Genomic DNA, 12,262 nt, shown 5'->3' on the forward strand with positions numbered 1-12,262 from the left:
TAGTCAAATTCACAAAATACTTAGGCAAGGAAAGAATCATGAAAGCAGCAAGGGGGAAAAACGTCCCTAACCTACAAAGGAAGACAGATCAGGTTCACGGCAGACCTATCCACAGAAACTTGGCAGGCCAGAAAGGAGTGGCAGGATATATTCAACACGCTGAATCAGAAAAATATGCAGCCAAGAATTCTTTATGCAGAAAGGCTGTCATCCAAAATAGAAGGAGAGAGAAAAAATTTCCCAAACCCAAACCAAAGGAATTTGTGACCACTAAACCAGCCCTGCAAGAAATTTTACAGGACACTCTCTTGAGGAGAGAAAAGATGAAACAAAACAAGACCAGAAGCAACAAAGACTAGAAGGACCAGAGAACGCCACTAGAAACTCCCAACTCTACAGGCAACATAATGGCAATAAATTCATATCTTTCAGTACTCACTCTAAATGTCAGTGGACTAAATGCTCCAATCAAAAGACATAGGGTAACAGAATGGATAAGAAAACAAGATCCATCTATGTGCTGTATACAAGAGACCCATTTTAGACCTAAAGACACCTTCAGATTCAAAGAAAGGGGATGGAGAACCATCTATCATGCTAATGGTCGCCAAAAGAAAGTTTAACCAAGAAGTTAAAGAGGAAATTAAAAAGTACATGGAAGGCAATGAAAATGATAACATCACAGCCCAAAACCTCTGGGACAGCAAAGGCGGTAATAAGAGGGAAATATATAGCAATCCAGGCCTTCCTGAAGAAGGAAGAAAGGTCTCAGATATACAACCTAACCTTTTACCTTAAAGAACTGGAAAAAGAACAGCAAATAAAACCCAAAACCAGCAGAAGATGGGAAATAATAAAGATCAGAGCAGAAATCAATGGTATTGAAAGCAAATAAAACAAAACAAAAACAGATCAATGAAACCAGGAGCTGGTTCTTTGAAAGAATTATCAAAATTGATAAAACTCTAGTCAGTTTAATCAAAAAGGAAAAGGAAAGGACTCAAATAAAATCAAGAATGAAAGAGGAGAGATCACAACACTGCAGAAATACAAACAATGATGAGAACATTATGAGCAATTATATGTTAATAAATTGGGTAATCTGGAAGAAATGGGCAAATTCCTGGAAAGATATAAACTACCAAAACTGAAACAAGAATAGACCCATAACCATTAAAAAAAAAAAAAATCTAATTAGTAATCAAAAATCTCCCAAAAACCAAGAGTCCATGGCTGGATGGCTTTCCAGGGGAATTCTAGCAAACATTTCAAGAAGAGGTAACAACTATTCTTTTGAAGCTGTTCCAAAAAAATAGAAATGGAAGGAAAACTTCCAAACTCATTCTATGAAACCAGCATTACCTTGATTCCAAAACCAGACAAAGACCCCCACTAAAAAGCAGAACCACAGACCAATTTCCCTGATGAACATGGATGCAAAAATCCTCAACAAGATAATAGCCAACCAGATCCAACAATACATTAAAAAAATTATTCACCATGACCAAGTGGGATTTATACCTGGGGTGCAGGGCTGGTTCAATATCTGCAAAAAATTCCATGTGATTCATCACATCAATAAAAGAAAGAACAAAAGGACAAAAACCACACAATCCTCTCAGTAGATGCAGAGAAAGCCTTTGACAAATTACAGCATCCTTTCTTGATAAAAACTCTCAAGAAAGTAGGGATAGAAGGATCATACCTCAAGATCTTAAAAGCCATATATGAAAGACCCAACTCTAATATAATTTTCAATGGGGAAAAACTGAGAGCTTTCCCCCTAAGGTCAAGAACATGACAGGGATGTCCACTCTCGCCACTATTATTCAACACAGTATTGGAAGTCCTAGCCTCAGCAGTCACACAATGTGAAGGAATAAAAGGCATCCAAATTGGCCAGGTGGATGCCAAACTTTCACTCTTCACAGACACTCTGATACTCTATATGGAAAACCCAAAAGATTCCACCAGAACACCACTATAAGTGATCCATGAATTCAGCAAAGTTGCAGGATGTAAAATCAACGCACAGAAATTGGTTACATTTCTATACACCAATAATGAAGCAATAGAAAGAGAAATCAAGGAATCAATCCCATTTACAACTGCACCAAAAACCATAAAATACCTAGGAATAAACCTAACCAGGGAGGTGAAAAACCTATACACTGAAAACTATAGAAAGTTTATGAAAGAAATTGAAGACGACACAAAAAAAATGGGAAAATATTCATGCTCATGGATTGGAAGAACAAATGTTATTAAAATGTCAATGCTACCCAAACCAATCTACATATTCAATGTAATCCCTATCAAAATAACACCAGCATTCTTCACAAAACTAGAACAATCCTAAAATTTGCATGGAACCAGAAAAGACCCTGAACAGCCAAAGCAATCCTGAAAAAGCAAACTAAAGCAGGAGGCATTACAATCCCAGACTTCAAGCTGTATTACCAAGCTGTATTCATCAAGACAGTAATGGTACTGGCACAAAAAACAGACACTCAGATCAATGGAACAGAATAGAAAACCCAGAAATGAACCCATAAACGTATGGCCAACTAATCTTTGACAAAGCAGGAAAGACTATCCAATGGAATAAAGACCATTGCTCTTCAGCAAACAGTGCTGGGAAAACTGGACAGCGACACGCAGAAAAATGAACCTGGACCACTTTCTTACACCATACACAAAAATAAACTCAAAATGGATGAAAGACCTAAATGTAAGACAGGAAGCCATCAAAACCCTAGAGGAGAAAGCAGGCAAAAACCTCTCTGACCTTGGCCGCAGCAACTTTTTACTCAACACATCTCTGGAGGCAAGGGGAAAAAAAAGCAAAAATGATCTATTGGGACCTCATCAAGATAAAAAGCTTCTACACAGTGAAAGAAACAATGAACAAAACTAAAAGGCAATTGATGGAATGGGAGAAGGTATTTGCAAATGACCTATCAGATAAAGGGTTAGTACCCCAAATCTACAAAGAACTTCTCAAACTCAACACCCAAAAAAACAAATAATCCAGGGAAAAAATGGGCAAAAGACACGAATAGACACTTTTCCAAAGAAGACATCCAGATGGTTAACAGACACATGACAAAATGCTCAATATCACTCATCAGGGAAATACAAATTAAAACCACAATGAGATACCACCTCACACTTATCAGATGGCTAACATTAACAACCCAGGCAACAACAGATGTTGGCAAGAATGCAAAGAAAGAGGAACTCTTTTGCACTGCTGGTGGGAACGCAAACCGGTACAGCCACTCTGGAAAACAGTGTGGAGGTTCCTCAAAAAATTACAAATAGAACTACCCTACAACCCAGCAATTGCACTACTAGGTATTTATCCAAGGGATACACGTGTGCTGTTTTGAAGGGGCACATGCACCCCAATGTATATATATAGCAGCCCTATTGACAATAGCCAAAGTATGGAAAGAGCCCAAATGTCCATCAGCAGATGAATAAATCAAGAAGATGTGGGGGGTGTGTGTGTGTGTGTGTGTATATATCTATCTATATCTATATCTATATGATGGAGTATTACTCGGCAATCAAAAAGAATGAAATCTTGCCATTTGCAACTACATGGATGGAACTAGAAGGTATTATGCTAAGTGAAATTAGTCAGAGAAAGACAAATATATGACTTTACTCATACGTGGAATTTAAAATACAAAACAGATGAACATGAAGGGACACAAAAACATGAAAACAAGAAGGGGGACAAAACATAAGAGACTCTTCAATACATAGAACAAACTGAGGATTGCTGGAGGGGGTCGTGGGTGGGGGGATGGGCTAAATGGGTAAGGAGCGTTAAGGAAGACGCTTGTTGGGATGAGCACTGGGTGTTATACATAGGGGATGAATCACTGGAATCTACTCCTGAAATCATTATTGCACTATATGCTAACTTGGATGTAAATTAAAAAAAAAAAAAGATTAAAAAAAAAGAAAAATTACACACCAACAAACTGAACAACCTTTAAGAAATGGATAAATTCCTAGAAACATACAATCTTCCAAGACTGAATCAGGAAGAAAGAGAAAATCTGAACACACTGATTACTAGTAATTAAATTGAATTCATAATAATGACTTTTAAAAACTCCCCAAAAGTCCTGAACCAGATGGATTCACAGATGAATTCCACCAAACATTAAAAGAATTAATACCTATTCTCAAACTGTTCCAAAAAATAGAAGAGAGAGGAATGCTTCCAAATTCATTCTGAGGCCAGCCTACCCAGATACCAAAACCAGGCAAAGATACTACAAAAGAAAAAAAAAAAAAAGAAAAGAAAGAAAAGAAAATTAAAGGCCAATAACGCTGATGAACATAGATACAAAACTCCTTGACAAAATATTAGCAAACCAAATTTAATACATTAAAAGGATCATTCACCACAATCAAGTAGGATTTATTCCAAGGATACAAAGATGATTCAAAATCTTCACAATCATGGGGCGCCTGGGTGGCGCAGTCGGTTAAGCGTCCGACTTCAGCCAGGTCACGATCTCACGGTCCGTGAGTTCGAGCCCCGCGTCGGGCTCTGGGCTGATGGCTCGGAGCCTGGAGCCTGTTTCCGATTCTGTGTCTCCCTCTCTCTCTGCCCCTCCCCCATTCATGATCTGTCTCTCTCTGTCCCAAAAATAAATTAAAAAAAAAAAAATTATTAAAAAAATCTTCACAATCAGCATGATATACCACATTAACAAGATTAAGGATACAAGTCGTATGATCATCTCAATAGATGCAAAAAAAGGCATTTTTGACAAAATTCAACATCTACTCATGATAAAAACTCTCAACAAAGTAGTTGTAGAGAGAACATACCTTAATATAATAAAGGCCTTATATGAAAAACCCACAGCTAACATAAAATTCACTGGTGAAAAGCTCCAAGTTTTTCCTCTAAGATCAGGAACAAGACAATGATATGAACTCACCACTTTTATTCAACATGGTACTGGAATTCCTAGCCACAACAATCAGACAAGAAAAGGAAATAAAAGGCATCCAAAATGGTATTGTAAAAAAAGAACTGGAAGTATCACTAGTTTCAGATGACATATAACATATCAGAAAATTTTAAGACTCCACCGAAATATTATTAGAATAAATGAATTCATGGGGCGCCTGGGTGGCTCAGTTGGTTGAGTGTCCGACTTCAGCCTAGGTCAAGATCTCATTCCAGAGTTCAAGCCCTGCATCAGGCTCTGTGCTGACAGCTCAGAGCCTACAGCCTGTTTCGGAATCTGTGTCTTGCTCTCTCCCTGCTCCCACCCACTCATTCATTCATTCATTCTCTCTCCCTAAAAAATAAATAAAACATTTAAAAAAATTTAAAAATAAGAATAAATGAATTCAGTAAAGTTGCAGAATACAAAATATTAAAAATCTGTTGTGTTTCTTTAAACATTTTTAAGTTTATTTGCCTTGAAAGGGAGAATCGCAAGCAGGCTCCACACTGCCAGCACAGAGCCCAACACAGGGTTTGAACTCACAAACCATGAGATCATGACCTGAGCCAAAATCCAGAGTCAGATGCTTAACCAATTGAGCCACCCAGGCACCTGTTGTGTTTTTATACACTAATAACAAACTAGCAGAAAGAGAGATTAAGAAAACAATCTCATATACAATTGATGAGAAGAATAAGATACCCAGGAATGTATTTAACCAAAGAGATGAATTAACTGTACTCTGAAAACAGTAAGACACTGATAAGATAAATTGAAGACAACACAAATAAAGGGAAAGATATATCATGCTCATGGATCGAAAAAAATTAATACTGTTAAAATGTCCATACTACCCAAGCAATCTACAGAACCAGTGAAATCCCTATCAAAATGCCAACAGTATTTTGCACACAAGTAGAACAAGTAATCCTAAAATTTGAATGGAACCACAAGGCCCCAAATAGCCAAAGCAATCTTGAGAAAGAATAATCAAGCTGGGAGTATCACAATTCCAGATTTGAAACCATACTACAAAACTGCAGTAATCAAAACCGTATGGTATTTGCAAAAAAAAAAAAAAAAAAAAAAAAAGATCAATGGAGCAAAATGATAAAACCAGAAATAAGCCCATGCACATATGACAAAAGAGGCAGGAATATAAAATGAGGGAAAGATGGCCTCTTCAATAAATGGTGCTGGGAAAAGTGGACAGCTACATACAAAGAAACTAGACCACTGTCTCTATGCCACACACAAGAATAAACTCAAAATGGATTAGAGATCTAAATGTGAGACCTAGAACCACAGAAATCCTAAAAGAAAACATAGGCAGCAAATTCTTGGACATCAGCCTCAGCAATATTTTTCTGGCTCTCTGCCCCTAGGCAAGAGAGACAAGAGCAAAAATAAACAATTGGGACTACATGAAACTAAAAAGGTTTTGCACAGCAAAGTAAACCATCAACAAAATAAAGGCAACTACTGATTGGGAGAAGCTGTTTGCAAATTATGTATCTGATAAGGGATTAACATCCAAAATACATAAAGAACTCATACAACTCAGTACATGTACGTATGTATGTGTACACACACACACACACACACACACACACACACACAATCCAATTAAAACATGGGCAGAGGACCTAAACATTTTTCCAAGAAGACATACAGATGGCCAACAGATACATGCAAAGATGCCCAGCACCACTAACCATTAGAGAAATGTCAACCCCAAACTGCAATGGGATATCCATTTCACACATAGCAGAATGGCTAGTATGAAAATGACAAGAAAAAACAAGTGTTGGTAAGGATGTGGAAAAAAGGAAACCCTCATGCACTACTGGTGGGGATGTAACCTGGTGTAGTCACTATGGAATACAATATGGAGGCTTTTCAAAAAAATTAAAACTAGAAATACCATATAATCTACTAATCCCATTTCTGGGTACTTACCCAAAGAAAATGAAACCATTAATTTTGAAAAGAACTATGCTCCTGTATGATTTATGCAGCATCATTTACAACAGCCAAGATGTGGAAGCAGCCCAAGTGTCCATCAATAGATGAGTGGAGGGGCGCCTGGGTGGCTCAATCGGTTAAGCGTCCAACTTCAGCTCAGGTCATGATCTCGCAGTTTGTGAGTTCGAGCCCCACGTCGGGCTCTGTGCTGACAGCCCTGAGCCTGGAGCCCACTTCAGATTCTGTGTTTCCCTCTCTCTCTGCCCCTCCCCAACTTGTGCATGCTCTCTCTCTAATATAAATAAACATTAAAAAAATTAAATAGATGAATGGATAAAGAAGATCTGGTGTGTATAAACAATGGAATATTACTCAGCCATAAAAAAGAATGAAATCTTGCCACCTGCAGCAACATTGATGGAACGAGAGGGTATAATGCTGTGAGAGATAAATCAGAGTAAGAGAAATACCATATATTTTCCTTGTATATAGAATCTAAAAGTAAAAACAAATGAACAAACAGACTCATAGACACAAAGAACAAACAGGTAGCTTGCCAGAGGGAAAGGGAGAAGAGAGATGGATGAAATTGGTGAAGGGGATTGAAGGCACAACTTCCAATTACAGGGGCACCTGGCTGGTTCAGTCAGTAGAGTACGTGACTCTTGATCTCAGGGTTGTGAGTTCAATCCCCATTTCAAAAGTAGAGGATACTTTAAAAGTCTTTAAAAAAACACTTTCGATTATAAAATAAACCACAGGGATGAAAAGTACAGCATAGGGAATATAGTCAATAATATTGTAATACATTCGTATGGTGGCAGATAGTAACTACACTTATGGTGAACATTTTGTAATGCATATAATTGTTAAGTCACTATGTTATATAACAAATATAATATTGTATATCAACTATAATTCAATTAAATATTTAAAAGTTGGGGGCACCTGGGTGGCTCAGTCGGTTGAGCATCCGACTTTGGCTCAGGTCATGATCTCATGGTTTGTGGGTTTGAGCCCAAGTTAGGCTCTGTGCTGATAGCTCAGAGCTTAGAGCCTGCTTCAGATTCCGTGTCTCCTTCTCTCTGCCCCTCCCCCGCCATGTTCTGTCTCTCTCAAAAATAAACATAAAAAAAAACACATAAAAAATATATTAAAAATTTAGAAAAAAAAATCTCACAACTTCATCAAAAAGAATAAAATAGCACCTAAAAATAAATTTAGCCAAGGAGATGAAAGAACTGTACTCTGAAAACTGTAAGACATTAATGAAATAAAGAGGACACAGAAGATGGAAAAATAAACTATGTGAATTGGAAAAGCTGATGTTAAAATGTCCATACCACCCAAAGCAACCTACAGATTCAATGGAATCTGTGTCAAGATACCAATGGCATTTATCACGGAATTAGAACAAATAATCCTATATTTACACGGAACCACAAAAGATCATGCACAGCCAAAGAAACCTTGAAAAAGAACAAAACTAGAATCTTGCTCCCCGATTTCAAAGTATACTACAAAGCTGTGGGAATCAATACGGTATGGTACTGGCACAAAAACACACATAGATCAATGGAACAAAACACTGAGCTCAGAAATAAACCCACACTTACATGGTCAACTAATCTATGACCAAGGAGGCAGGAATATCCAGTGAAGAAAAGACAGTCTCTTCAAGAAATGGTGCTGGGAGAACTGGACAGCTACATGCAAAAGAGTGAAACTGGACCACGTTCTTACACCACGCACAAAAACAAACTTTAAATGGATTAAAGACCTAAACAGAACACCTGAAACCATAAAAATCCTAGAAGAAAAAAGGCAGCAAGCTCTTTGATATTAGTCTGAGCAATAGTTTTTTGGATCTGTCTCCTCAGGCAAGGACAACAAAAGCAAAAATAATCACATGAAACTACATCAAAATAAAAAGCTTTTGCACAGCAAACCAAACCATCAACAAAACAGAAAAGTGACATACTGAATGAGAGAAGCTATTTGTAAACACTATATCTGATAAGGGGTTAACATTAAAAATATATAAAGAATTCATGGGGGCACCTGGGTGGCTCAGTTGGTTAAACGTCCAAATTCGGCTCAGGACATGATCTCCCATTTCATGGGTTCGAGCCCCACATCGGGCTCTGTGCTGACAGCTCAGAGCCTGGAACCTGCTTTGGATTCTGTGTCTCCCTCTCTCTCTGTCCCCCACCTCCTGCTCATGCTCTTTCAAAAATAAACATTAAAAAAAATTTTTTTTAATTCTTAAAACTCAGTATCAAAAAAACCAATCCAATTTTTTTAAGTGGGCAGAAAACCTGAATAGACAGTTTTCCAAGAAGACATACGGATGGCCAACAGACACACGAAAAGCAGCTCACCGGCGCTACCCGTCAGGGAAATGCCGATCCAAACCACAACGAGGTGTCAGCTCGCACCTGTCAGAATGGCTTTTAAAGTCAACCACATAGGAAACAACAGGTGTTGGCGACGATGCGGAGAAAGGAGACCCTCCTGCCCTGCTGGTGGGAATGCAAACCGGTGCAGCCACTCTGGAAAACCGTATGGAGGTTCCTCAGTTAAAAACAACCACAGTTTGATCCCGCGGTTCCACTCTGAGGTATTTATCCGAAGAAAATGGAAATAGTCATTTGAAAAGACGTTTGCTCCCGTGTTTATGACAGCACTAATTTACAACCGGTGGTTGCCGGAAGGGAGGGGGTGGGGACGGATGAAATAGGTGAAGGGGACCAACAACCAGACCTCCGTTGTGGTCCCCCAAATGACCACCTAGAAAAATCAACAACAAATACCCACCAGTAGGCCCCAAAGAGAGCCAAACAATATTGGAAGTGTGTTGGTTCAATATGGGAGAACTCTAGCTGGGACCAAAGACCCATCCAGTCCCGCCAGAGACTCTAAAACTCCCGTCCCCGACCACTGTGCGTGCAGTCACTGGTCTGCTGGTTAAATGACAGACTTTATACACTAACGCCGACAGGAGAACATCAGCAAGGCCACAGAATGCTGCCGCCTTGCTCGTCCCACCTGCCCCAAATAGTCCTGGGAAACCTGCCCTCAGCGCCCTCAGGCGTTTTAATTGCTCAATGGACCATTTGCGGTCTGGCAAGTGGGTTTTAATCAGCCCCCCCCCCCCCCCCGCCGCTCCATGGAGCTGATAGAAATAGGATTTAGTCATGGGTTGTAGGTTTTCTCCTGGACTGAGGCTTTCCCTTGTAGACGGGTAACAGCAAAAGCCCTAATAGAAAATTCCATCCCTACCTGGGGAAACCTCCCTGAACTCCAGTCACTGGAAAACCCATGTCACAGTTCAGGTGACTCAACAGGTCTGTGCTGTTGAGCCGGTCCTAAAGCACTGTGCTTACCACCCCCAGCCCTCAGGGCTAGTAAAACACATGGCATTATTTAGACTCAACTGGCAGGGGCACCTGGGTGGCTCAGTCCGTTAAGCATCTGACTTCCACTCATGTCATGACCTCGAGGTTCGTGAGTTTGAGCCCCGCATCAGGCTGTCAGCGTGGAGCCAACTTCACATCCTCTGTCTCCCTCTTTCTGCCCCTCCCCCACTCATGCTCACTTGCTCACTGTGAAAAATAAACATTTAAAAAGTTAAAAAAAAAAACCCCGTTCCCGTAAGCAGCCTGAGGTGATCTCTGAAAATGGTTCGCTATTCACTTGACCCGGAAAACCCAACAAAATCATGCAAATCAAGAGGTTCAAATCTTTGTGTTCACTTTAAGAACACACGGGAAACTGCCCAGGCCATCAAGGGTATGCATATCCGAAAAGCCACCAAGTATCTGAAAGATGTCACTTTGCAGAAGCAATGTGTGCCATTCCGACGCTACAATGGTGGAGCTGGTAGGTGTGCCCAGGCCAAACAGTGGGGCTGGACACAGGGTCGGTGGCCCAAAAAGAGTGCCGAATGTTTACTGCACATGCTTAAAAATGCAGAGAGTAATGCTGAACTTAAGGGTTTAGATGTAGATTCTCTGGTCATTGAGCACATCCAGGTGAACAAAGCCCCCAAAATGCGGCGTAGAACTTACAGGGCTCATGGTCGGATTAACCCATACATGAGCTCTCCCTGCCACATTGAGATGATCCTTACTGAAAAAGAGCAGATTGTTCCTAAACCAGAAGAGGAGGTTGCACAGAAGAAAAAGATATCCCAGAAGAAACTGAAGAAACAAAAACTTATGGCCCGGGAGTAAATTCTGCATGAAATACATGCAAATAAAAGTAAAAACAGAAAAAAAAAAAACAAAACCCAACTGGCAAAATTTGCAAAGATGCTTCCAATACCCCAGCCAAAAGCACTGCTATCGGCCCTTCTAAATCTCAGCTCCACCCCCTCTGGGGTAGTTTACAGGGCAAGGGTGCACCTGGCTCCTGCCCGCTCCGATCCACAGCTGGTAAAAGCAGGTACCCCAGTACCGCAAAGGCCGAACCCTGTCTACTGAGAACCAGTGCTCGTGAGCAGAACCATCTTTCCACGGCACGCGCCCATGAGATGCAGAGAGCGAAGGTCACCACCTGCAACCAGACGTTCCGTCTACTGCAAAAGACACTCCAGAAGGTCTCTTCAACCTTGTTGGAAGGGCCCCTGCCAGGTGCTGCTCACCAGCCCTGCGTAATCACTGTTTCTTCCCGGTGCTTGTCAAACCTTTGTAGAAACCATTTAGGTGACGCCAGCTCACTGCTTCGAGATGATCTCCGACAGGAGCGACCTCAGCAGGAAGCGGACCTCGGATGGGAAACACCTGAGTCCTTCCTCCAACCCTTCCTCACTATTCAAATGCAGCCTTAAATGTTTCTCACTGGTATGCGCTTTCCCTCCGATGTGGGACCCACCACGTGGGAAAGGTCTTTCCTGGCACTGAGGGACACAAATAACACACTAGTAACTCTTGATCAGTGATGCTTTTAAGAAAAATCTTCATCAGAAGAGGAAGATGGGAGCCTGAGTGAAGGCTACTTCATCCACACGGAGCCTCCAGCCGGTGGGCACCGCACCCACCTGCCCTCCATCCCCCCACCGGACCGGCAGGAGGAGGAAGCCCTTCCGGCCTGGTACCAGCCAGCCAGTGAGAAAGCGCCACCAGCCCCAATGCCCGCTGCCCCCGGTGGACCGCCACTCAGACCAGCCCCACCCAACCCCCTGCCTTTTCTCTACCGTGTTCCTCTCCTTTGGTCTCCGGACTTGCCTGCCCTCGGTTTCGCCACAGCCTGCACACCCCGAAGTGCAACTCCTCTGCCATTCCAGAACAAACCCGTTTTTCTGGTAAAAT

At 41.0% G+C, this 12,262-nt stretch overlaps 1 protein-coding gene across 1 annotated transcript; it reads left to right on the plus strand.

The window, feature by feature from the left end:
* Positions 1 to 10,615: 10,615 nt before the first annotated feature.
* Positions 10,616 to 11,201, plus strand: LOC125909137 (60S ribosomal protein L17-like). Its single transcript, XM_049612090.1, has one exon. The coding sequence runs from the start codon at positions 10,631 to 10,633 to the stop codon at positions 11,183 to 11,185; it is 555 nt and encodes a 184-aa protein (XP_049468047.1). The 5' UTR covers positions 10,616 to 10,630; the 3' UTR covers positions 11,186 to 11,201.
* The last annotated feature ends 1,061 nt before the right edge of the window (positions 11,202 to 12,262 follow it).

Source organism: Panthera uncia (genome assembly GCF_023721935.1).
Source record: "Panthera uncia isolate 11264 chromosome B3 unlocalized genomic scaffold, Puncia_PCG_1.0 HiC_scaffold_1, whole genome shotgun sequence".
NCBI lineage: Eukaryota > Metazoa > Chordata > Mammalia > Carnivora > Felidae > Panthera > Panthera uncia.

Excerpts from the sequence above, each read along its gene's own strand:
- LOC125909137 (XM_049612090.1), top strand. The coding sequence starts at position 10,631 with ATGGTTCGCTATTCACTTGACCCGGAAAACCCAACAAAATCATGCAAA.